Here is a 26486-nt window from a genome sequence, read left to right on the forward strand (position 1 = left end):
CAGTGAACCCAAGTGATTCCAACATTTTGGCCACATTATTAAAGGTGCATGTAATGCAACATCATGAAATAAAGGCATTTGCAACAAAAGCATAAATGTACTTAAGATAAATCCTAAGTTACACTGGGGTGACAAGAATTGTAGACACCCTGTACATTGAGTGAGTAATTGGAAACCGGAGAGGGGGGGTGGGGTAGGGGAGGGTGAGAGAAGGGTAGTTTGGGGAAATGAATATTGACAGATGTTGAAGGTTTACCAAAACAAACTCTTCGAGACAAAAAGTACACAAACCGAAATGGAATTCACACGACACCAGGCGGTGTTAGTCTCCAGACCTGTCCGGGTGTTGCTCATCTCCAGATTGTGTTCATAGTATAACCAGTATAAAATTAATTTCAGACATTATTTTGTTTCCATCTACACTGTTATTCTATGCAGAATAATTTTGATGAGATGGTATGCATCGTAATTAACACTACACCGCACGTCTGCCATCCCTTACCCCAACCGCACAATTACCCCCTCCCAAACCATCTCCACTCTCCATCCCCATACAACTCTCTGGACGTTTATAAGCATTATAGCTGAAATGTGATAAGCTCTAGAATCTCTTAACCTGAGACAAAGTTCAAAATGTAAACTGTGGAATTGAACTTAGCAGCAGTTCCAACTGCTACAAAAGTGTTTTGTCCAATTCACACATTGTTTAATACTACGGACGTCTCCGGTCATCTGTGGCAATGTATTAACTGAAAAGGAACACGCCCCTGGGACATCCCGTTTGCAATATAGCAGCAAAAGTAAATCACTTGCAAACTAAACACGCCCCAAGGATATGTTCCTATTAAATGAATAGCAATGATTTCGAGTTGGCCGGTAAAGTGTGCCGATTGCTTTGCTGATGGACACGGGTAGGCAATAAATTGATTGATAAAGTTTTGACAACATGTCATTCAAAAGGTCTTGAAGTGCAGTTTGGAACTATTTCGGGAAGATTAAAGAAGAGAGTCCGAAAGTTGCATGCTCACTTTATTCAAAAGACATTGCTCTTGACTGCAATACATCCAATATGCTAAAATATTTGAAAACCAAATAGCAGAGAGAGTACCAATTTGTGTTGGTTAAGAATGCAGAATCAAAGAAACCAAAGTCTGCATCAAGTTAAGTTTGGCAATCAACAATTCAAAGCACTTTCTCCCCCAAAACATCCCTGCACGCTGCCTTCTCTTCCCCTCCCCTCATGCTGCATTCCTTTCCCCTCCCCTCCAAGCTCCCTTTCCCTCCTCCCTCCCTTCCTCCCTTCCCCTCTCCCTCTCCCCCACACCTCCTTCCCTCTGTCTCTCTAAGGTTCACAGAAAACAAAGTTCAAGTTATCCAAGCCTTTAATCAGCCCAGTAAAAGGTTTTTTGGACCAGTAAAACTGCTGGTGCACTCACCCTGCGGTTTACAACATTATCGATGCAATTTGAATCCTGCTTGAAGGTGCACAGTTTCTGATCACAAATGGGAAGCTCGAGGGTTCAAGCTTCAAAGCCCAAAAGAGCATGACCAACAATGATCATTTTTACAATTAGCTATCGATCTTTTACTTCCTATTCCAAAGCAGACACTCAACTCTTTGAAACACTGGTGTTTTTCCCCAGTTGAGGTTTCTACAATAAATGCAGACAAAAGATTATGACAATATTCTCACACAACTTGCATGCTCAAAACAAAAAGCCCCATCGAAAGCAATTATAGGATGTGCAATTTAACAATATTTCCAAGATGTCATCAGAAAATGAAGGTCAAACTGTGCAAGTTGTCTTGTGTGTGTTGCATAAAGGGAGTAAGTATCTGGACATTACTTTCCAATTAACCCATCTACATATATATATATATATATATATATATATATATATATATATATATATATATATATATATATATATATATATATATATATATATATATATACATATTGCTTACCTTCTTGATAGTTCGTGTCTGCACGGAGATAATCTCATGATTTACGTCTGAGGCGTATAAAGAAATCTTCACATATGGGTCACTGCAACAGGGTGGAAGACACGTCAAGCAGTGTATATTTGCACAAAAATCACATCACAAGAAAGCAATGTCTCGACAATTTAAAAAAGGGGATCGAAAATGAAACAAACAAAAAAAAAAAAATCATGCCATTCAGGGACCACCCAATATTTAAAGGCAATGAAATACATATTATAAAAGTACTTTTAAATTACTCAGGTCTCAGCTAACAAGTGCTTCATAATTTTCTTTCTTTCTATCATATGCAAACATGGGCTGGCAGGATGGTCAAGAAGTATGCACACTCGCCTCGACACTGTATAGCCTGGGTCTGAATCTCGGCCTGACGATAAACTGTCATCCTGGTGTTTCACAGGCAGAGTGATTCATCAATGTGTGTGTGCCATCCCTCGGATGGACGTTAAACTGACATCCCATCTGTCAGCATCAGTTGGTGGATGTAAAAGACCCCACGGTGTCCTTTGTGAAGAGTAGGTGAGCTATCGCCGGCACCATGGCCAAATTCCATATCCCGACCCCAACTACTGCTGGGAAAGCAATGGCAAACCAACCAGTATAACCCTTGCGAAGGAAGCTGCTTCGGCAGCACCAACCCTCTGTGAAGAGTATGGTGTGTGTGTGTGAGAGAGTGAGAGTGAGAGAAAGATAAAATGTCAAGTGAAATAAAAGGACAGAGATGGTTGGGGAAATTCAGAAAGCATCAGCAGAAGCAACTGAAAGGGCAAAACTGACAAGCCATGAAAAAATAAAGGTAATTTACAAATTATAATATTTAATTTGTTATACTATTGCATGCTCTGTGGACACAACCACCCCAAGGCACAATCAGATGACCATGACCAAAAGGACGGCATCCACATCATGAGTAAAGGAGCTCAATGCAGCATGAGATTCCAAGTGGTGGGCTGGCAGGATGGCCCATGTGTACGACACTCGTCTGCTGTCTAACCTGGGTACGATTCTTATCCCAACAATAAGGTGTCATCCCAGTGTTTCATCAATGTGTTTGCCGTTCCTCAGATGGACGTTAAAATGTGAGTTTCGTCTGTCGGCATTAGTTGGTGGGCGTTAAAGATCCCATGGTGTCCTTCGTGGAGCCATCAGCGGCACCCTGGCCAAATTCCAAATTCAACCCCTAATCATCAGAGGGCATTGCATCAGCAGCACAGCTACACCCCCAGCCTATGATGCAACACAGCAGCCTTGCGCTGTATACAAAAGAAGATTTCAAGTGGTGAGAGTAAACATGCCATTTAACAAAAGCAAGTGAAACGGGCTTTATGTGATGAAAGACACAATGCGGATCATCAAGTGAAACAGAGCTCTTGCCACAGTGTTAAAAATAGAAAACTAACTCTTCATTTACAGTTCACACATTTTACTGAAATTACCTTAAAACTATTTTTCATAAAGACACAAAAGCAACAGTTCACCAAAATGCACCAGCAGAATCTCTGAATTCAAAACCCATGTAACAGCATTTGATGCTTGACTTCATTCAGTGAGCAGTTGTAACTACTTTACAATTAAGAACATTGTGAAGCAGAGTAGAAAACCACAGCAGAAGTTATCGTTTCAGTGGAGGGGGTACATGTTAGACCAGTGGTTTTCAAACTTTTTTTAGTGGCGACCCAATTTCAGAACCTCTCGACACGGCGCGACCCAAAAGATTCAAAACCCAATTCATAATATACAAGATAAGATTTCAGATGACAAGAACATTTACTGTTTACTTTATTCACCATCGCCATGTTTTCATTGACGAGTAAACAGAGAATAGCCGACAGTATCCAAATAGTACAGTTGAATGTTTCAGAAGTTTCGTCCGAATGACATTTAGATAAATCAGTGAGAAGGATGAGCCTGTTTTTCAGAAACCAACTTCTCTATTCGTGGAGAAGTAGATGACAATGCCAGGATCATATCATGCTCCATTTCTAGGCGATTTCTGTACTTTGTTTTAATCACCACCATGGTGGAGAACGACTGCTCACAAAAGTATGATGAAGGATATGGCATGAGAACATTAATGGCGCGCCGTGACAAGGTCGGGTACGATGGCAGCATTTTGCACCAGAATGTCGAAAACGAATTGGTCCGCGCAAGACCCTGTGCTCCTGAATCCTGCTGGAGCTGTACAAGCTCTTCCTGTGCTGTATCATCTTCATCAGCAATCGAGTCCAGTGGAGCTGTGAAAAGGTCCCGAACCACAGAAAAGGACTGCACATCCAGCTCAGGGAAATAGTGCTCGAACTGTTCAATGAGTGACCGAAGGTGACGTGCTATCTCCCCAGAAAGACTGTCGAGCTCAGTATCATCGTACTGGCAGGTCGTTAGATGCTCCACCAGACGGGGGAAAGGGCTGAAACGCTTAACAGCTGCTTTTTCTGCCAGTAATTTTATAGTCGCCAGAAATCCGCTCATTATGTCGTGAAAAATCATGAGGTTGGCGTCTTTACCTTGGAGGGAGCGGTTGAGGACATTGAGACGTTCAAAGATGTCAACGAGAGAGCACAGTTCTGACAGCCAAGAGTCTGACTCAAGCAACGCTACCCATGCCGTTTTCCCTTGTGTGCATAGGAACTCCTTCAGTTCATCTCTGAGCTCGTAAACTTGCAGAAGAAGGTTTCCTCGAGAAAACCATCTGACTTGAGTGTAGAACAGTAAATTCTTATGGTCGGCGTCCATCTCCTGGCAGAATAGCCTGAATAACCTAGTTTTGAGGGCGCTCGATCTGATGCGATTCACCATTTTTACGACTTCTGAGAGCACGCTCTGCAAGGTTTCTGGCAAAGTACGAGAGGCGAGCGCTTCTCGGTGAATCATGCAGTGTACCATGGAGGTCTGAAGAGCCACCTAAAGCAATTTAGCCTTGAATCCAAAACGCACTCCTAACATTGCTGGAGCGTCGTCTGTTGTATAATCCAAGAAACTTTCCGAAGTCCAGATCATGGTCACGATAAAACCGCCCCCAGGTTTGAAAAACCAAGTGTTAGACAGATGTTAAGTTAGCGTGCTTCGTGTAGTTAGAACTTTTTTCTGTAATCAGGGGACCCGTTAGGAGTGAAGTTGTGCTGTTCTTATGTATGCCGTGAGAGGGGCAAAGTTGACATAGGCATTAGTTAGGGAATAGTTATTTTTTCTCCTCTCTGTGAAGTACTGAATCTCGCTGCTCTGCTCTCTGCTCTCTTCGCCCCACTGGATGCTTCGCCTCTCCGTTGGGTGCTGCGGCTGTGGAATGCTTTGTGTTGCTCAAGATCTATTTCAATCCCCAGAACCAGTATCCTTTAAAAGTCCTAACAATAGTGGTATGATTGCATAGGATTGATGGGACCAATGGCCTCCTACTGCATTGACGTTTCTTGTATATGCTTGCACAGTATATCCTTGATATCATGCTAATTTCTGTCTACCGCCTAAATAAGAAAACAGGTAAATCCAGCCTCTCTCTATGACCACCAGCCTAACTGTACAAATAGCTCCCAGGTGTAACACTTAGCATTCCTTTGATCAATATTGAAAGCACATCCAATATAAGCCACAACACAATATAACCATAGCAAGCTGCTGAAATGATAGAGAGGAATAAACAGAAAAACCCCTTGAGAGCTGCAAGTGGAGTTGGAGATGGAGGAGGGGAGGAGGGGGGCGGGTGGAGGGGTGGGATCAGGGGGAGGTTGAGCTACAAAGGCATCAAGCCCAAAGGCATTTAATACAAGAAAATATGGCAAACAAAAATAAAACAACAACCCAATGGCTCCAATTCTATATGCAAGACACTTTTCAAATGAAATTCATAGCAGGAATACACCAGTGTACATGAAGAACACCACACCCAAGAAATGAACTCCAGCTCAGGACTGGATCGATCGATCTATATCGTTGTATGTATCAAAATGTGTGGAGCATGATGAATTCTAATAAATATCAATGTGCGTCTGCGTGCGTGCGTCACACACACACAACATATATATATATATATATATATATATATATATATATATATATATATATATATATATATATATATATATATATATATATATATATATATATATATATATATATATATATATATATATATATATATATTGTTGTAGTTTTCCGCCGGTGCGTCGCCACAAGTACGACCACCAGATGGAGCAGTGGTGTCGTCTCGGCTCGATCGCCCAGAATTTCAGATCACCAGCCCGGAGAAGTCCAGGGTTGACGGGTCCTGGTTATCTTGGACCGAAATATGCCAATGGGTAGACCACGTGGGGTAGGGTTAATTGCCAACTTCAATTTACCTAATTACCCACGTGGTCCAGCTACCGGGGAATTTCACCCTCACCGAAACTAGTACGGAAACAAGCCGCTGAAGCGAGCCCGTTCCATGTGCGATGCCGAGCGGTTTCAATCACCAAGTTCCGTCGGCCCGATTATCTCGTTACCGTGGCCCAACTGCCAGCTAATCCCTCACACGCACGACACACCCAGTCAATGGCAGAAATGGACATGACGAGCTGAGTACATTCAACAATTGGGGATATTTATTGACAATAATGGGGGGAATTGGGGGAGCACGCAAGAGGCAGAACTAAACCGGCTAAAAGAAATGAGAGGTGAACATTTGTACAGGCAAAAATGCACTTAAAGTTTGTTACTTATAAGACCGGCACCACACACACACACACACACACACACACACACACACACACACACACACACACACACACACACACACACACACACACACGCCTTTATTTCGGCCTTCAGCTCGGATGATAGTGGAGCTGAGAGCCAGGGTCTACCTAGGACCTTTCCGCCTCGTGCTGTCTTCGAGGACCAGGTCCTCGGGGCCGAACTGGACCCCTTGCACGATCCAAGCTTGCGGAGCCGGCAGGGCGCAGGCTGCTGGGAGAAAACCCTCCGTCCGCAGACGCGTTCCCGAACTCGTGCGCGACCAGGACGGCCGGAGAACCGCGCACGAACACGCCGAAGAACAATGCGCAGAACGCGCCTGACAGAACAGAACGCCAGCGCACGCGCAGACCGCGCTATTTTTATCTCCCCCGCTTCGAAGTGGCGAGAGGGGTGCCTCCTCGCAACTCCGCCCTCTCCCTTCGCGGGCCCGGATTGGCTGAGTCACGGTCACCCCACCCACTGCACGCCGATTGGTCGAGGGCCACCACGTGGCTCCTCCCTGAACTCTGCCCTCTCCACACCGGACGACCTTCTGCGCATGCGCCCTCATCATTCCTCTCATTCGCTAAAACGGGTGGCAAACCCCCCAATTGGCCAGGTGGCGTGGTGACATCACTTGGACCCGCCCCTAGCACGGGAAGCCAAGCAACATTGTTCTGCAGGGCTCCGCCTACCCGACGTGAGCCAGAGCGAGGTGAAGGAAGCGAAGCAAAGGCGAGGGCAATGCGGTGTGGTCGGCGGTGATGTCGGCGGTGTGAAAATAAACGAAAAGAAAACCTGACTATTTAAAACAACTTCACAGCACAGGAACATTAAATTACCCATTAGACTAGGGTCGGGACCCAAACTGGCAACATGTACTTACCGATATAACTGACCTAAAGGACCTGAATGTTGAGTGTGATAGCTTTCCAAATCCGCAACAATATATTATATATATATATATATATATATATATATATATATATATATATATATATATATATATATATATATATATATATATATATATATATATATATATATATATATAGTATGTCGTCGACTACCGCGATCGGTTACGACCTACCAGTCGTAAGTCGATTTAGTCGCAAGTCGGCCAACCCTTATTTTTACCTTTATATATAGTGTATAGGCCTATGCAAAAATGACCGTATGTTATACTGTATAATGCTTATAATAATCATCTGTAAGTCATATTTTATTAACATTTTCTTTGCTCATTATTGTTATAACCATGGTTATAAAAACCATTTTTATTGTTACTGTATAACGTTTTTTACGTCCGTCAGGTTTAAGTCAAACACTGCATACTACAGTACAATTGGTTTAATATTTGCAAAAACATTACGAAAATACAAAAAATAGAAAACATTTTACAGTAGTTACAAAACATACTAAATAAAAAAAATACAAAACATGTTATTGGTCACTGATGCTTGGCTGTGGATCGTCGATGTTATCAGCTGGGGCAGCACTCGGGGTAACCGGAGGAGTTGCTTTTTTCGTAAACATGGTGAGCTTTGTCTGAATTGTTTGTTTCTTTTTCTCCTCGCAAATTTCACGATACGGACGAAAAACATCGTGTGCCATCCGTTCAATCCATGCAAATCGTTGCTCTTCCTCCTCTTCTTCTCTCCTTTCCTCTTCCACCACTCTTTCTTCTTCCAATTTGATTAGCTCTTCAATTGCAAGTTCTCCAGATTCTTGGTCTAGCAACTCCTCGACATTTTCCACTTCACAGTCCAAAGAAAGGTCTTTTTCCAGTTCTAGTATTTTTTCCCCGAACACTTTCAAGTTCATGTTCACTGTCAAATCCAGCAAAAGTATTAACATAGTGCTTAACACACTTTTTCCAAATCCCATTCATGCACTTCTCAGTCACAGCCTCCCAGGCGGTAGCGAGATTCTTGATACACATATAAATGATGTATTGTTTCCAAAAGACTTGCAACAATAGTTCTGAGTCGGCATCTAAAGCGGCTATGGCTCGGGCGAAGGTAGTCGGAGATAGTTCACCTTGAATGCAGCAATCGAACCTTGGTCCATAAGCTGGATAAGTAGAGTTGTGTTTGACGGCAAAAAACCACTTTCACATCGGGATGAAGATCAGCGAGATGAGGTGGATGTCCAGTCGCATTATCTGTCCAGTATCAATATCGCATGTCCAGTATCAATAAAATCTTGAAAGGAATTCCTCTCTCCAAACAGTATTCACGAACTTGAAGAATAAAACAATTCAGGAACCAGTCTTCAAAGAGTGCCTGCGTCATCCATGCTTTAGCGTTCGAACAAAAGTAGACGGGCAGTGTGTGCTTGTTCACGTTCTTGAACGCCCGTGGGTTTTCCGAGTGATAAATTAAGAAAGGCTTCAGCTTAAAACCCGCGATGTTCCCACCAAGCAGCAACGTCACCCTATCCTTAAATGCTTTAAATCCAGGCATGCTTTTGGCTTCTTTGTGGATGTAAGTGCATGTTGGCATCCGTTTCCAAAACAATCCAGTCTCATCCACATTGAAAATCTGCTCTGCTTGATACCCCTCTTGCGTAATTATTTCATCCAGACTTTCAACAAACTTACGAGCTCCTTCCTCATCTGCACTCGCTGCTTCTCCAGTCACTCGAACATTATGAATTTGGAATATTTTCTTGAATCTTTTGAACCAGCCAGTACTTGCTACAAATTCTTGACTGTAGTCTTCTCCGGCACGCTCTTTCAAAGTCTGAGATAGACTTCTAGCCTTCGTCTGCACAGCAAAAAGGCTTAAAGGTGTCCGTTTTTGGATCTGATCTTCCATCCAAACATGCAACAATGTTTCCATTTTGTGGATGGGCCCGGTCCGTTGCATCATTATAACTGTCGATCACATGGGTGCAGAACCTTTCACAGCTTCACGAATCCTTTCTTTATCTTTCAAAATCATCAACACAATAGAGTGTGATAACTTAAGATCACGTGCGATCGCAATCACTTTCTTTCCTCCTTCGGACTGTTTGATCACCTGCATTTTCATGGCGAAATCAATGGCCTTTCTTTCCTTCTTGGCAGGTTGAGGAGTAGACAAAGATAATTTCCTCTTGGTAGACATCTTGGGGGTTTGGAGTACAATTTTAAGACAAATGGATACGGATAAACTGCGCTATACCAGGACCACGCTAACACGCTAGCACTGCCGGGTGCTGGGGCGGTAACTGTCGTATGCCCAGCTGGGCAACTCTCGTGCTGCCAGACATACAGTACATATCGTGGTTGCGGGCGTGGTCGTAAAGTCGATCAGTCGAAAGTCGACGACTTACTATATATATATATATATATATATATATATATATATATATATATATATATATATATATATATATATATATATATATATATATATATATATATATATATATATATATATATATACATACATACATATACTGTATATGAGGTCCGTATAAAAAGTAACGCGGCTGAGCCTGCTGTGTGCTCCACTTACACAACTTGAATGAACGGGTTGCGTCAGTCTTTTGCAACATTCCAGTAATATATATATATATATATATATATATATATATATATATATATATATATATATATATATATATACATATATACATATATATATATATACATATACATATACATATACATATATATATACATATACATATATATATACATATATATATACATATACATATATATATACATATACATATATATATACATATACATATATATATATATATATATATATACATATATATATATACATATATATATACATATATATATATATATATACATATATATATATATGATTTGTGATGGTTGACTGCACTCATTGTGTGATTATTTACAGGTCGTGTTTTACACGTCTCGTCTGAGTCGTCGCGCTACGAGTCGTGAGCAGAGAGCCAATCTGAAGTTTCTTGCCAAGCTTGGAAAAACACCTTCCGAATCCTTCGCAATGCTGCAGCAAGTCTATGAGGAAGAAACGATGTCACGTACACGTGCAATTGAATGGCACAAGAGGTTCAAAGAGGGACGGGAGGACGTTGAAGACGATCCACAGTCTGGAAGACCTTCAACGAGCAGAACAGCGGACAACATAGAGCGTGTGAAGCAGATGGTGAGCGCAGATCGTCGACTCACGGTGCGGATGATTGCTGAGGAACTTTCCATCAACAAGGACACTGTCTGGAGCATCATCACTGAAAATCTCGAATTGCGCAAGGTGTGCTCAAAGATGGTCCCCAAGCTGTTGTCCGAGGACCATAAACAGCAAAGAGTCACTGTCTGTCAAGACATTATCGAGTGCCTCGAGGACGATCCAGACTTGCTCAGGAGAGTCATTACTGGCGATGAATCGTGGATATTCGAATACAACCCCGAGACCAAACGGCAGAGTCGTCAGTGGAAAAGTCCGGCAGAACAAAGACCAAAGAGAGCAAGGATGTGCAAGTCGAAGGTCAAGGTGATGCTCATCGCATTTTTTGACAAAAAGGACATCGTCTACTTCAAGTTTCTACCACAGGGTCAAACAATGAACCAATAAGTGGGGCAATGAGGAGGGGTCGTGGGAAGAGCGATCCGGGAGTTTGTTTCGGGTCTCGGGTGTGCATTTTGGCTCATGAAGGAGCCCGTGGGTGGTGGAGAAAATCCGCTGCCATCCGACATTCAGACTACACTCGGTGCACGTTCAGGGCCAGGGTGCCAGCTTGAGGAGCATGCCCTCATGTGAAGTCAGGAGCTCCGGGACGTGCCGAAGCCGGTCGGCATCTGAGAAGGTTTCCAGTCTCGGAACCTGGAAGGGTGTGGCTCGGGCTGCTGTGACCCAATAGAGGAACAGGATTTGTGCCACAGCACGTCGCCTTCCGGTCCTCGCCCCTCCCTTCGCCCGGGGCTTAAAAAAGGGGGTAGCGTGGAGCCATTGGATTAGAGCCTCTTCTTCAAAACATGATTGGTGTGCGATTGCCGTCCAGAGAGCTCTTCTTCTCACAAAGCTTCTTCTTCATCTTCGAGGTGACAGCAGTCCTTCGAGACTCCCTGCCGAGTTGTCGACGTCCCGCCACCCCCACGAGGCCAGACAGACCAGTGCGGAGCGCACGTTTCCACGAGCCCCAGCGAGTAAATAAGCAGGAGATAACGTGCCATATCACGAGGTGGGAACGCTCAGGCGGAGCGTCCCACGGAGATACACACTTACATATACTGATCTACACACAGCAAGGTGAGGGATCTTCCTTCTCTCTATACCGTCTACTGTGGACACACAAAGAAGAATGCATTACTGATATGCAATCACATTTTCCTCTTGCATGACACCGCACCCCTCACGTCACATGCATCACACCTCCCACTCACACATTGCAGACACCAGTAACTTTCCCACCTCCCCCTCCCAAAGCGTCCAGGGCAGTGTTGGTCAGCCGACTGCGCCAGGTATTTTGAGGGCGCTTATCCTCACCTTTTTCTCTTTCTGGGCTATCAAACGTGTGTGTGTGTGTGTGTGTGTGTGTGTGTGTGTGTGTGTGTGTGTGTGTGTGTGTGTTTGGTGCCTGTCGTAGCATAAGTTAAGATTGCAGAAGTTCTAACGGGATAAGTCTGCTCTGTGTCTGCTTTTGTAAATTTCTTGCCTTTTGTTGCACCCCATGAATTCCTTGCTATCCCTGTTGTACATAATAATAAACCCCCATACCTTTCCTCACTTAATTGCAAATAAATGCTTGTGTAGAAATGTTCCCAGCTCGTTTTCGTCTTTTCCTTCATTGATCCAGCATGGTCCGTATCCTAGACTAGTCGGGACGTTAACCCCCAACAATCTGTTTTTCTAGCCGGTACGTCTTTGGGCAATTACGCTCGGCTGCATCTGATCTGGAAAAGTGATTCGGTTTGAACAAGGCGTACCAAGGGCGTGTCCCCCGGTAATTAGATCACGTGACCATTAGGTAACCGGTATTCATGAGACGGAGGAGCCGAAGTCACGTGGTTGAGTTATTGGCGTTCACGGTTGATGAACGATCCGCCGCGTCACGGAATTATTCGTGTGCAACAGCCTGCGACTCCGGAGAGTCTGGAAAGAACCCAAGGTAGCTTTCCCCCCTCGTGGTATTCTTGCCCCTGACCCAGGGTCCACAACAATATATGTATGTATGTATGTATGTATGTATGTATGTATGTATGTATGTATGTATGTATGTATGTATGTATGTATGTATGTATGTATGTATGTATATATATATATATATATATATATATATATATATATATATATATATATATATATATACACACATATATACAAACACTACTGTGCAAAAAGATGGTAATCCACCTTGAAAATAAACAATTTCATCATCATTGACATATTTTGATAAATAAAAAAGGTTATAATTATCATTTTATGAAAGAAACAAAAATTAATTGGACTGTATTTTAGAATATTAATACATGAAATTTCAATATTTGGTGTCACATTTTTCATACAAAACCAACAGATGTCCGAGAATTCCATTGGGAAGTTGTACCATGAATTCTGCAATACTTCCCATAACTCGTCTTTTGATTTGGGTTATTTTTCGTGCAAGGTGGTCAACATCAGTGAAACAAGCAAAAATTTGGTGATTGCTTCTGTGAACACTTGCTCAATGTCCGAACAAATAGCACAGACCTCTCCAAGCCAATTACTTGGCACTTAAACCTTCCTGAAAATTTGTTTAATCACATAGCAGTCTCCAGTGCTTTTCTCCATTTCAGCACCACGGACAGTCGTAAGCGCAAAGAGCACCTTCAAAATAGTCTTATAAACAGGAGGTATGTTGGCAGGATCTACAAAATTGGCACGTACCTACAGAATCAATGAGCACTTTTCATTCACTTAGACCTCCCATCTCTTACAACTTTTAAATCCTCCCCCTCTGTTTTTACCTCTCCTCACTCTCACTTTTCCTCTCCTCTCTCCTTTTCTTCTTTTGTCTTCTCTTTCCCTTTTTCTCTCACAATTCCCAATTCTCTCCATGTAATTGTGTATCACAGTGTTGCCTGGTAGGAATAGGGTCACTGAGCATGACCACCCAGAATTAGTATATGGCCCAGGTCTCTTTTGGTATCCATAGTCAGCCTCATCATATCGGTCCATTTTGTATACAAACCCAAAAAATCCAGGAGAATTCTGAGTCACGGGAGCCCCGATGGCCATGTAACTTCACTCATATGCGACCATCTACTAATTTCGTACGTATATACATTATGCATATGCATCACAAGTCCTCGTTCGCGGGAGCCCCGAGCGTCACATAACCGCACTCGTATGCAACCATTTAAAAACTACACCTGCATCCACATAATGCATATGCATCGCAAGTCCATGCTCACTCGTGGTAGTCCTGAGGGCCGTATAACTGCACTTATATGTGACCCTCTACAAATTGCATAAGCATTTCGACAAAATGGAAGTGGATGGATTAATCTGTCCATAGGAAAGGTTCTTTGCAAGTGGTAACCAAGGAAGAAAAGGAAAAATAAATAAGTCATTACAAATTAACCCAGTAAGTACTGAATGTCTGCGTACACATACAGATTAAAAAGCATTAGTGGAAACGCCATTTTCATTTTCAAGGAGATGCACTCTGGGGTTGGCACAGAGCCAGGAATTAATCACTGACTGTCTTATCACTGGTAAAGTGGGATTGCAACTGCACTATATTCGGGAAAAGACTTATCTGTCTATCATGGTTAACTACGCCTGAGCTCAAAACGCACTGTGGAAAATTTGGGCACAGCAAATAAGTATGGTTGGAGAGAAGACTAGCTTTCTGCTACAAGCTGGGAAACAGCCTGAGACAAGAACAACTGCATCCAAGAGTACCAAAAGGCTTGAGAAGGAAGGCTCAGCATCCCAATAAATTGCATTGCTTTGAACCGTCACCGTGAAGTCATGAGTGAAGCGGTAAGAGAAGGGTTTACAACACTGAGCTATGTACATAGATCCAACCCGCTCAATGTGAACCCAATAATTGCACTTTATCAATCAAATAGTATAAATTTCAGCATTTCATTATTTATTTATTTATTTATAAAGAGCCTTGGCTGCAATCTCTTGACATGCCATTTATTACAAAATTGCTACTTGGTTAATGATACAATGTCCATAGAGTTCAAAACAATGAAAGTGGTGGTTTTACCATATTCAATTTTGTCAAAATAATAGAAACAAATACGAGATCAATCTTACCAAATTGTTTTTGCTGGAATTAATTATTATTTTCATACAAGCTATAGCACTTCGAAAAGCGAAGTATACGGCGATTTGGAGGTATGTAGATGAGGCATTCGATGATATCACTGAGGAAAGTGGAAAAAAAAAAAAACATTTTAAAGCGTTTTATTGTTAATAAATGGTTAAGACCTGTTCCAACTCAAGGCAGTATTGAGCAGGCCAAACAAAATGATGAATTAAGACCCCAGTGAGGTAACTGAGGATGCGCCTTAAGACCCCCCCCCCCCCCCCATCGAGAACGAGGTGTCTGAGGTTGCGCCTGCTAATGGATACAATTAAATAAGGCTGTTAATTATCTTGAAAAAGGGTGTTTAAATTAACCCAAACACTCAATTTTCACTCATGCACTTCCTTGGAGTTTCTGCAACGTGTCAGGCAGCTAGGTTTTATGATTTTGGAGTTATGGAGACACACACTGACTGACTGACTGACTGACACACTGACATTTATTAGTATAGATATGCATATAAAATACTATGGTGATGTCTGTGCATGCCCCACTGTTCTCATCCCAATTCCTCCACCCCTCCCCAAGTAAATTTAAGTTTATTGGATTTAATTGATACTAGTACGGGCCCGTAGGGGCGGGCCCGTAGGTGCGTGCCAGTATCAGAGATGCCAACTTTTGGAAATCAGAATTAGGGAGGATTTTCAACCGACACCAAATAATGTGCGCGAAGCGCACATCTCGAGCGCGGAGCGCTCGACCCTTGCGGCGGGGTCCAGGGCCCGCCTTAGGGCCCTGGAAGCTCTGGGGTTCTAGACGCTCTCTGGTGCCCTCTGAGCCCTATTTTGGAGCATTTAACATGTTAAGAATTCACACTTTTTGAACAAAAAAAGGGGAAAATTGTGCACTTTTTAATGTTACATGTATGTTAATATTAGTAAGTTAGGGGACAATCAAAGATTAACAAAAAGCACAAAAGAAGCAATATTTTTCTTACCTTACTGGCTGGTACTACTGCTGCTTGCTTTTTCCATGGCAGCTTTGCTGAGTGACAGCTGTGTGGCTCTTTTAGCCCTTCTGATTATGTCTTTGCTGTATTCTCTCTGGTAGCAAGGGGTGTTATGAGCTAGTTTTTCAATTAAGAGAGCTTCCAGGGTTTTGACACTCAAATTGGGACGAAATTCAGTATGATTCTTCCGTACAAGACTGAGTGCCCGCTCACATGATGCGTTCGAATGAGGAATGACCAAGATTCCCTTCATCACTTTGCTCAAATTAGGATACTTCTTGGCACCAGTGCAGGGATCCATGAGCTGTGAAATCCGATGCCACTGCTCATCCACTCTCACTGTCTCAGTAGCAATTGTAGCTATGGAGGCGTCTGCCTGGTAGTGAGCGAATTCACTCTCAAGACTGTCTATGTCACTATCACCACCACTGAACAGACAGGGGAATTTCTTGATGAAAAACTCCACACAGTCAAACCCCACTTCTTGGTGTAGCTTAACATCCAGCACCTGAGCATGCTTGGCTAATTCATCATCTAGCGGCCAGGTTTTGAAGATGTAATTGCAGGCTTTCACATAATATGAGCGAACTGCACTGAAGAAACCTTGGATGTCTGACTCACTCAGAGTGAAGGTGGATTTCTTGAGACTCCTTTGTTCCCTTATATACAGTTTGGCATCGTTCCCAATCATGAGGTCCTCATCATTCTTCTGATGATTTCTGTCAGAGAAGGGTACATTTACCAGAGCAACCGATGACACCGATGGTTTCAAAAACCGTACGAAGATATCTTTCAGAAGACCATTCAATTCTCCGTGCAGGAGATGAATACAGGGTTCGTCTCTTTGGAGCAGAAGATTCCCCTTCTCAAAAAGCTTGTTAGCATATCGAAGGAAGAAACAATAGAGTTTTGTTTGTGGAGACAAGAACATCCTGTTGACACGTTTTTCTCTAGATTCCTGCACAGTGTTTGAGGAAGATGCGCTTTTAGTTGTAGAACTCGTAGTACACTTAGCCGCAGGGCGATCACACTTGCGTTTACTGCCAGCAGAAGAGGTCAGACTCGTAGTACCAGATCCAATTTTACGTTTGAGGAGAGAGCTTGAGGTAGGTGCAGCCAAGGAAGAAGACCTCTGATTCGAAGGTTTTGCTGAGCTTCTATCAAGTGATTTGGCAAAAGCAGAACTTAACTTGGGTCCTTCTTTGCCTGTAGATGGGACTATCACAGTCTTTCTCGACTCTGAAGGAATCTGCTTTGTAGATGAACGTGATGAAGGGCCGGTGATGCTACCTGCTCTCAGCATTGGTTTTGGTGCTGTCCCTGCTGTCTTCTTCGCAGCAGATACTGCAGTGGTAGTGGTGAATGCTGCTCCACGAGTGCTTGATCCTGCAGTGCCAGTACTGGCAGTAGATACAGTGCCGTCCTTCTTGCTCGTTGTTAGAGTCTTGGCTACAGTTGGTTGCATTTTTCTTCGTACTTCTTCTTTGAAGAAGAGGCGAAGTGGCTCCCACTGTTCAATCAGCCTGTCTAGGCACTGACCAAGGGACAGCCACCTTGTTGCGACATGCTTCAGAATCTTGTGTCGGGGCATCACAGAGTTCTTGCAGTGCTTTCACTCCTTTGACGCGTTTACTACTTTTGTCCAAGTAGTAGTAAATATCGATGAGAAAGTCATCTAATTCAATGGGTAAGGCCTGAGCCGCCTTCTTGGCCGGATTGTGCATCATATGGCAAGGGCATCCCATGATGTAGCACTCTGGATTTTGTTTGTGGATATAAGCAGCGACTCCTTTGTGCTTGCCCACCATGACAGAGGCATTATCAGCACAAAAGGAAACACAATTTCCCCACGGAATTTTCCTGTCACTGAACTCATGATCAAGCAGTTTGAAAATGTTTTCTCCAGTGGAATCTTGTTTGCACGCAGGCAAACTTAGCAAACCTTGCTTCACAATCCCAGCACTGTTGTCATAGTACGAAATCAGGACAGGATATAGCTGGGCCTCACCACTGTCATTGCTACCGTCTGTAGCTAGGCTAAATGGAGCTAGTCTAGCAATATCAGCAATAGATGAAGCAGTAACATTTGACAACTCACCAATTACACTGGTCAACAACAAATTTGTTGTCTGCATTTTTTAAGCTGATTTAGGATGAATCTGATGCGCTGAATCCAAAACTCACATTAGTTTTGTTCAATCAGGTCAAGTTTTTGAGATATGGCCACATGTCGTTTTTTACATTTTTGTTCACATGTACGCATGTGTGGAGCATTTTAGAAGAAGTTGGTGGGGGTAAAATGTCATGTCAAATAATTGTTTTGATTGGAAATAATATGACAAGAAGTATTCAGGTACGATAGTTCTGGGTGATTATGTCGAAAAGGGATCAGTTTGAAGTCATAAAACCTCAAAATCTTCCAAAAATTGGTGAGGCAAAGCATAAAGTTCGTGGATCAAAACTAAAGTTAATGGGGCAGATTTTGTAATAATGTGATACAAAAAAGTTGTATTTCTTGAAATAACGAACTCTGAAGAATGTACAATACCTACATGCGCCAATTTATGACATGCGCTTCTGCTCAAGCTTGGAGTGCCACAGTACGAACCCAAAGATTGGAGACTGTTCATTGACAGCAGCAAGCGATCACTGAAATGTGTTCTGCTACACAACGGCAACCAGTTTGCCTCTGTACCCATCGCTCACTCGACTATACTGAAGGAGAAGTATGAAGCGGTGAAGTACGTGCTGGAGAAAATTGGTTATGATCAGCATAAGTGGTTTATTTGTGTTGACCTGAAGATGGTGAACTTTTTGTTGGGACAACAGTCTGGCTTCACCAAGTACCCATGTTTTCTGTGCATGTGGGATAGTAGGGACCGTGCTCAGCATTACACGAAGAAGGACTGGCCTGTGCGGGAGGAATTGGTGCCATGCAAAGAAAGGAACGTCATCAACGACCCTCTGGTGGACAGAGACAGAATACTCTTCCCACCGCTGCACATCAAGCTCGGCTTAATCAAGCAGTTCACCAAGGCTCTGGACAAAGATGGTGACTGCTTCACTTACTTGTGCCAGGCTTTTCCAGGATTGACCATGGAGAAGTTGAAAGTTGGCATCTTTGATGGTTCTCAGATCCGTCAGCTCATCAGAGATCCAGAGTTCAAAAACTCAATGAAAGAAGTGGAACTGGAAGCGTGGAAGACATTTGTTTTGGTAGTGAAGAACTTTCTTGGCAACAATAAGGCCAGAAACTACGCAGAACTTGTCAACAACATGCTGACTGCTTTCAGAAACCTGGGCTGCAACATGAGCATCAAGATGCACTACCTATTTTCACATATGAACCGGTTTCCTGAGAACCTGGGTTCAATGAGTGACGAGCAGGGGGAGAGATTCCATCAGGACATGAAGGAGATGGAGACCAGGTATCAGGGTCGCTGGGACGCAGTCATGATGGCTGACTACTGTTGGAATCTGAAGAGAGACCTCCCTGCCGCTGAACATTCCAGGAGTTCGAAGAAACGGAAGTTCAAGCCCTGAAGTTTGAACAGTGGTGATGCAACATGCAATTTACTTGTACTTACCTTTATCAATGCCCACCATTCAGATGACAGTAATCGATGTTTCTATCATGTAATCAATAAATGTTGTTGGCAAAACATTTTTTTTCTTAAAAACATGTTTAGGATGATATGTGTTGACAAAAATCAGCTGATAATGCCACAAAAATGTAATTGATTTTGTCACAAGATCTGATTTTTTCAAATCAACTTAGCACAAAAACCTGACCTGATGGAGAGAAACGGATGCCATTTCCTGATTCAGCAGTGCCAGAATACCCTAATTCACTTGTAGAAATCTAGACAACATTCAGAAAGTAAAAAATTGTTGACCAGTGTTCTTTTTTTCTTCTTTGTTCTTGTTCTTTTTTTTTTTTTTTTTTTTTCTTTTTTTTTTCTTGCTTTTTGTTCTTGTTTTTTTTTTATTTTTTATTTTTTATTTTTATTTTTTGTTCTTGCACATCTTGCACATATTGCAAGTTTTTGTTCTTGCACATCCATACTTTGAAGCAACTTTTGAATCTGGAAACATCTTTTGAAATTGAGGTCCAGCATGATCTGAGACTGATATGGGCAAGTTATGTTCCACAATAAATCCACTAAAGAGAAGTTCCGCTCGGGTAACATCCTCTTCCTCGCTTGTCCCTTGTTTGGTGAAATAATTCAGAAGTGTACCGGTACTCGTGCTCGAAGATCTCTCCTTTGCAATGTCTGTGTGCCGTTTGCTTCCAACGTGCTTCCGAATATCATCGCGACCTCCGTGCTCAACTGAAATATCAACGCTGCATACTGTACAATACGCATGATGAATTCCTCTTTCAGACTTTCGAATACACGGGTATTGGAGACTGTATTCGGTCTTGTACTTCTGAGACCATTTCTTGGTCTTCGTAAGCTTCTTTTCTGCCATTTCGTAATCAACATCGAGGGCTTGAAGCATCGGTAACTTCGAAGTCGATGTTCCAAAGCTGCAGCGCGACTCGTAGAACTCTAGCGGCTGTTAAACACCGCACGGTGGTCGCGACCGCCGGGCTGGTACGGGGCCCAGCTGCATGCAGTGAGCGTATCGCATGCATATACACTGTGCATACATACCGCATGCACTGTATTGCACACATACCGCATGCACTAAATCTCAGTGCATGATCGCATAAGCGAGATCCAGACCCAATGTTTCGCTGCTCCTCATTTGAATTTGCAATTTTTTACGTACAATTTGGTAGCAGCGAACGTTATGGAGTTACCACATGCTATACGTAGCAGACGATGCTTTTCATTCAATTCTCATACCAGTACATTCTGATTAGTGAACAGTGCAAAAATATCAAAATTTCGGGAGGATAAGGATAGTGATCGTAAGGGCGGGAGTTTGGGTGAATTTTCGGAAGCCTCCCGATGAAATCGGGAGGGTTGGCATTGCTGCAGTATGTGCAGACTCTCTCTCAAACCTCGAAAAGGCACATCCGCGGGTCCCCAGAAATATTCCTGGCAAGTTTCAATCGTGCAAAAGAAATTATAAAAAAAAAATAATAAATAAACATTAATTGTGATGTCATTCGTTACGTCATAGCACCGTGTCCTGTCATTGGTCGACAGATAAATGGTCGTAACTTGGGAACCGCTCGTCCGATTAATATCAAACCTTGAAAAGGCACATCTGCGGGGCCCCGGCAATATTCCTGGCAAGTTTCAATCAGATCGGACCGTCAATCGTGCAAAAAATAAATAAATAAACATTAATTGTGACGTCATTCGTGACGTCATAGCACCATGTCTTGTCATTGGTCGACAGATAAATGGCCGTAACTTGGGAACCGCTCGTCCGATCGATATCAAACCTCGAAAAGGCACATCCACGGGTCTCCGGCAATATTCCTGGCAAGTTTCAATAAGATCGGCCTGGCGGTCGTCGAGAAACGGCGGTCGCAGACAGACACACACACACACATTTCTGGAATTATAGATAGATGGTGTAGATGCAGCACAGGTTTGATAGGTTGAATGGCTTCCTCCTGAATCTAAGTTCCTTGTGTATTCTTGTGTACCTTGGTCAAATTCCTGCCCCAATCTCTTGGTGGCAATCCATCAGCAGCATTACTCCACCCCATGAAATGATGCAAACCAGCGAGGCACTGCATATGAATGAATGAATGAATGGCAAATCAAACAATCATGTGCCTGGGTCATTAAGCTTTCAGAGCTCAAAAACCATTCCTCAAACAAAATCACAAACTAATCGATGCAGGATGTTATTATTCATCCAGTCAAATTAAAACAAAACAGTAAAAGTTTGCAATTGAAAAGAGCTGGACTTACTTGTCGGTAAAGCCAAAGCTCAAGCTTCTTCTTCACTTTAAGATCTGCCGTGACCAAGGCGAGTGGATTCTCACCAAAATGTTGGCTTTACCGACTATCAAGTCCAGATTTTTACAGTACAACTCCAAACTTTTCCAGTTAAAAAAAAAAAATCAACAATTGCTTGCATTTTTGTGATTTGCACAATTTAGTAATCTTTACACATTTTGAATGAAGTTCAAAATTTGAGAAAAGGAAAGAAGGTGCCACGACTGCAAACAATAGTGCAATTCTCATGACTCGACCATCAACAGCACATTTTGGTATCGTTGCTGTTATGATTCCAACAAATGCCATTTGCACTGTCAATAGACATGAACAATGTGTAGTTTGGTTCATCACTCGACAAAACTGGTTCCTACATTTTCACATCTAAGAATACCTGGTGTTTGACCAAAGCCATGTGATACCATGCATCGACCACACCAATAAAAGGTTTGTCTGTATGTGAATGCCTTTCTGTGGGATTGCATGGAATGAAATGCTCAACAAACTAGTCGTGCTTGCCTCTGACATCCAAACTATTTAATATATATATATATATATATATATATATATATATATATATATATATATATATATATATATATATATATATATATATATATATATATATACACACTCAAATGATGGAGGTTTGAATATTTCTTCTACTGAACAATCAATTCAAAGCTTTTCTACCCCCCTCGAGGGAATTTTCGATAGTCTGTTCGATGAACGCTCAGGGTTTGTGTTACCTGGAGTCTTCTACTTCACGATGACATTCCCCTTCAAGTTGATTTTATGGTAGGTAAGGTTGAAATCATCCCGATAAAGGTATCCATGCTCTGATATGATGAGTCTGTTCACTGACCATATATCCTGGGCCTTTGGAGGATGTTCCCAGATACATATACCAGAGGCTGGCCTTCCGTTCCAATGTTGCAAAAAGTGGTAAAATAGAATGATCGGCAATTTTTTTTATTCATTTATAAATGTTTTTGGGTGAAAGGGTAAAATCTCTGCAGTTGTATTTCTGTCATCGCTATTTCTGTTAATAAAACGCATCTCATTGCAAGTCAACAACCGAATGTTCGAATACTGTGTCACTCAAAATGTATACAAGGAAAGACAGATGATGAATGTGCATTGTAACACCAATGTATTGCAGTGCTTAAATAAAGTGCAGACAATGCTTCTTTTAGCCTTATCCTACAAGTTAATTTGCTTCTCATTTTAATATTTTGAAGCAGAATGGGCCTGGATCATATCATGTTGTAATTGAGTCAGGCAAAACACTTTGATCAGAATCTGATAATGTAGACCCGGGTAGGAGAGACCCTGTTGTTGATATACAGCCAACAACGATGGTAACACCCAGAATGTACGTTGATTCTTCTTTTACATATGCAAGGGGTACAAATATACAAACCACGAGTATAGAGTACTTGAAGGATCATGTAAACCAACTTAAGTGGTGGGGGGAAAGAATGCAATCCACCAGATAGCGAGTTGAGAGGTGGCTTGGTCTGCAATGTACAGGTTTCATTATAATGGGACAGAGTGGAAATAAAACCTGCGCTGATCGTTCTGTGGAACCATCTGTCCTTTTCGTGCCCTTTTTGTCCTCCGGACATAACAGCTAAGTAATTATAAAAGAGAATGTGCTTGTTATGAAAAGTGCGTTTGCTCGTGCATAAATAAAATGAAGAAAAAAATGTGTTCTGTTTTCCTTTTCCTCTCTGCATCTGCTATTTCACCACTTCACACTTAATCACTAAACTTTGAAGGAATAACTAACACTTGCAGTTGTGCCTAAAGCCACCTAAATTTGCAACACTCTCATCCATTTATTCCATTCTGTCCAGTTTAAAGTCTACTTTTCTCAGATGACAGAACATTCCGGTGGGCGTTGCTCCCGGCACCATTCAGCCGTAGTATTGTTGTTCTCTGACCATCACCGCTATGGGATGATTCATTGCCATGTATACAACATGAAGATTAAGGGTCCTCAACAGGTTAATCATCGTAAAGCATGCTTGTCATAGTTTTAAATATAATTAGGGACAACTGCCGTTTGACATCAATAATGGAAGTCGCAGTATCTGTCACTCAGTGGAGGGAAGATTACATCTCCTTGCATCCACAGAAACCAAAAGTAAGTTCCAAGTCCATTTCTCATCTTACCGTGATTTTATCCTGATGGGAAGATGGAGAAAAATTCCCCCTCCAGAGGCCGTTTACCATCATGCTCATAAGCTTCACAAAATTTCCATCTATTTAGCCTTTAGAACATCCTGACAGCACAGCAGTTCTGGTGCCTTGGTCCAGTCCTGGTGATACTAATCCTGAAATGTCAGTCACATTGCCCCAGCACCTGATAAAAGGGCAGACATAATAAAATTGAAGGTTATTCGTCCACCTGTTGTTTTATGTTGTTCGTCCCAAGCAGTTATCCAATAATTACTTGGACATCGAAGGATTGCAAGTGTATTAGTTTCCTGAGTATGTTTGTTATCTTTCCAAAACGAAGTTTTGCAAGATATGTTAGTCAGCTTGTATGTTTTTTTTTTTGTTTTTTTTGTTTGTCTGTCTGTAATCACGTATAAAATATTCTGAAGAGCACAGTTATCATTGGAAATTTTTGTAACTTCACATATCAGAGGCCTATAGAGGTCCCTTTCAGTGCACAAAATTTTGAAGGTCAATGTCAAAGGTCAAGGTCACTTTGGCGTAAATCAGGGGAGTCGACGAAACCCTTATTTTTTGAGTAATTTTGATCGGATCGTCTTCAAACTTCATGGGAATATAGTTCATGGTCTGGCGCTCAGCTGATTAATTTTTGGTGGCGATTGGCCTTGACCTTCATATGTTTTTTTTTTTTTTTGGTCTGTAATCACGTATAAATCACTCTGCAGAGCACAGTTATCATTGGAAATTTTTGTAACTTCGCATATCAGAGGCCTATAGGAGGTCCCTTTCAGCGCATAAAATTTTGAAGGTCAAGGTCAAAGGTCAAGGTCACTTTGGCGCAAATCAGGGAAGTCGACGAAACCCTTATTTTTTGAGTAATTTTGATCAGATCGTCTTCAAACTTCATGGGAATACAGTTCATGGTCTGGTGCTCAGCTGATTAATTTTTGGTTGCGATTGGCCTTGACCTTCATGGTTAGCGCCTCAGGTCAAACATATTTGACCCCAAGGTCAAATTTTCAAGTTTTAGGAACCATATTGTGTAGTACCTCAAATTGAACACCTTGATGAGTGCTTTCTAGATATGTCAAGCTTGAGACATTATGACGTCATTTGGTGACGTTATGAGGCAAACGCATATTTTTCATGGTTACTCTGTAGAACGATTCTCATCAGAATCTCTCGTAGGCAGATATTCCTCAAGGAGTCGCTCCTGGTGGATAGCAGCTCTGTTCACCTCAGTGTGACCTTAAAGAAGTCACACGTGGTCACCTTTGGCAAGATACGGGTCACCCTGTGGGTGACATTGGTTTATTTGTTCGTCAGTCAGTTGCCTACAGGTCACAATTCTGGACCGAGCTTCACACAACTTAACCAATTGGTGAAACTCATCAAAATATAGAAGCCCATTATTTTTTTACGTCAAAAGCTCAAAGGTCAAGATCACAATCTTCTCCCACCTCCTTTCTGGTCTTGCACCCTCTGCTGTTTAGATGCTTTGCCCACCCCCCCCCCCCCCAGGTATCTGGATGGCACATGCAGTCCACCATCAACCCCCTTGTTTGTTTTTTTCATATATATATATATATATATATATATATATATATATATATATATATAAATATATAGTTGAGGCTCGTGGAAAAGCTAGTACTCGTACACCGAATGAATCAGGATGCAACAGGGCAAAAGGAACAGCAGAGGTGGGGAACTTTTTGTTCCTCATGGATAGGTGGTCATACCTATGAAGTTTCACCTCAATCTGTTCAGCCATTTAGGAGAAGACTTTTGAAGGTTCTTTTGTTTACTATTAAATATGGTTGCTGAATCTCATGACCGATGACGTCAATTTTTTTTTCCTGTCAAACAATTTATCTTGAGATAAAATTCAAGGATTTTCATACTTATCCGATAAGATGTTCTACATGGCAAATTTTGATCGGGATACCACTTCACCGATGACGTCATAGTTAACGACACTTATTCCCCATGGGGAGTACTTCACATGTGCCAAGTTTCAATTTTTTCCATGGAGCGGTTTTGGAGAAACAGAGGTCCAAAGTTTTTCCTTTTTCCAACATGGCTGCCACATGAAATGGCCTATGACATCCCAATTACCATTAAAAAAATTATATCTGAGTAGTCACACTGATGGTGAAACTTTCATGACAATCAGACAAGCGGTTGCAGAGAAAATGAATTTAAAAGGGAACAAGATGGCTGCCATATCACGCTACCGATGATGTCACAATTATAACTGAAATATTCTCCATCGGGGTGGGTCGCTCCTTCCCTTAAAATTGTCAATCGGACAAGTGGTTGCTGAGAAAAAAAAAAAGAAAAAAAATGTTAAAAAGCAATAGAGCAAAAAACACCAAAAAAAAAAAAAAGAGTTAAACAATAATAATTATAATAATAAAAAATATTTTAGCGAAATT

At 42.0% G+C, this 26486-nt stretch overlaps 1 protein-coding gene across 3 annotated transcripts in view; it reads right to left on the reverse strand.

Annotated features, from left to right (window-relative positions):
* LOC147029978 (E3 ubiquitin-protein ligase NEDD4-like) overlaps window positions 1–26486 on the reverse strand; it is a 325864-nt gene that overhangs the window by 224897 nt on the left and 74481 nt on the right. For all 3 annotated transcript variants that reach the window (XM_085873551.1, XM_085873550.1, XM_085873549.1), the window contains exon 3: window positions 1969–2050. In XM_085873551.1, the coding sequence (XP_085729677.1) occupies window positions 1969–2050 (82 nt within the window). The remainder of the gene's footprint in view (window positions 1–1968; window positions 2051–26486) is intronic.

The sequence above is a fragment of the Eptatretus burgeri genome, chromosome 3, assembly GCF_056783735.1.
Source record: "Eptatretus burgeri isolate ZD-2024b chromosome 3, Ebu_testis_v1, whole genome shotgun sequence".
In the NCBI taxonomy this organism is placed as follows: domain Eukaryota; kingdom Metazoa; phylum Chordata; class Myxini; order Myxiniformes; family Myxinidae; genus Eptatretus; species Eptatretus burgeri.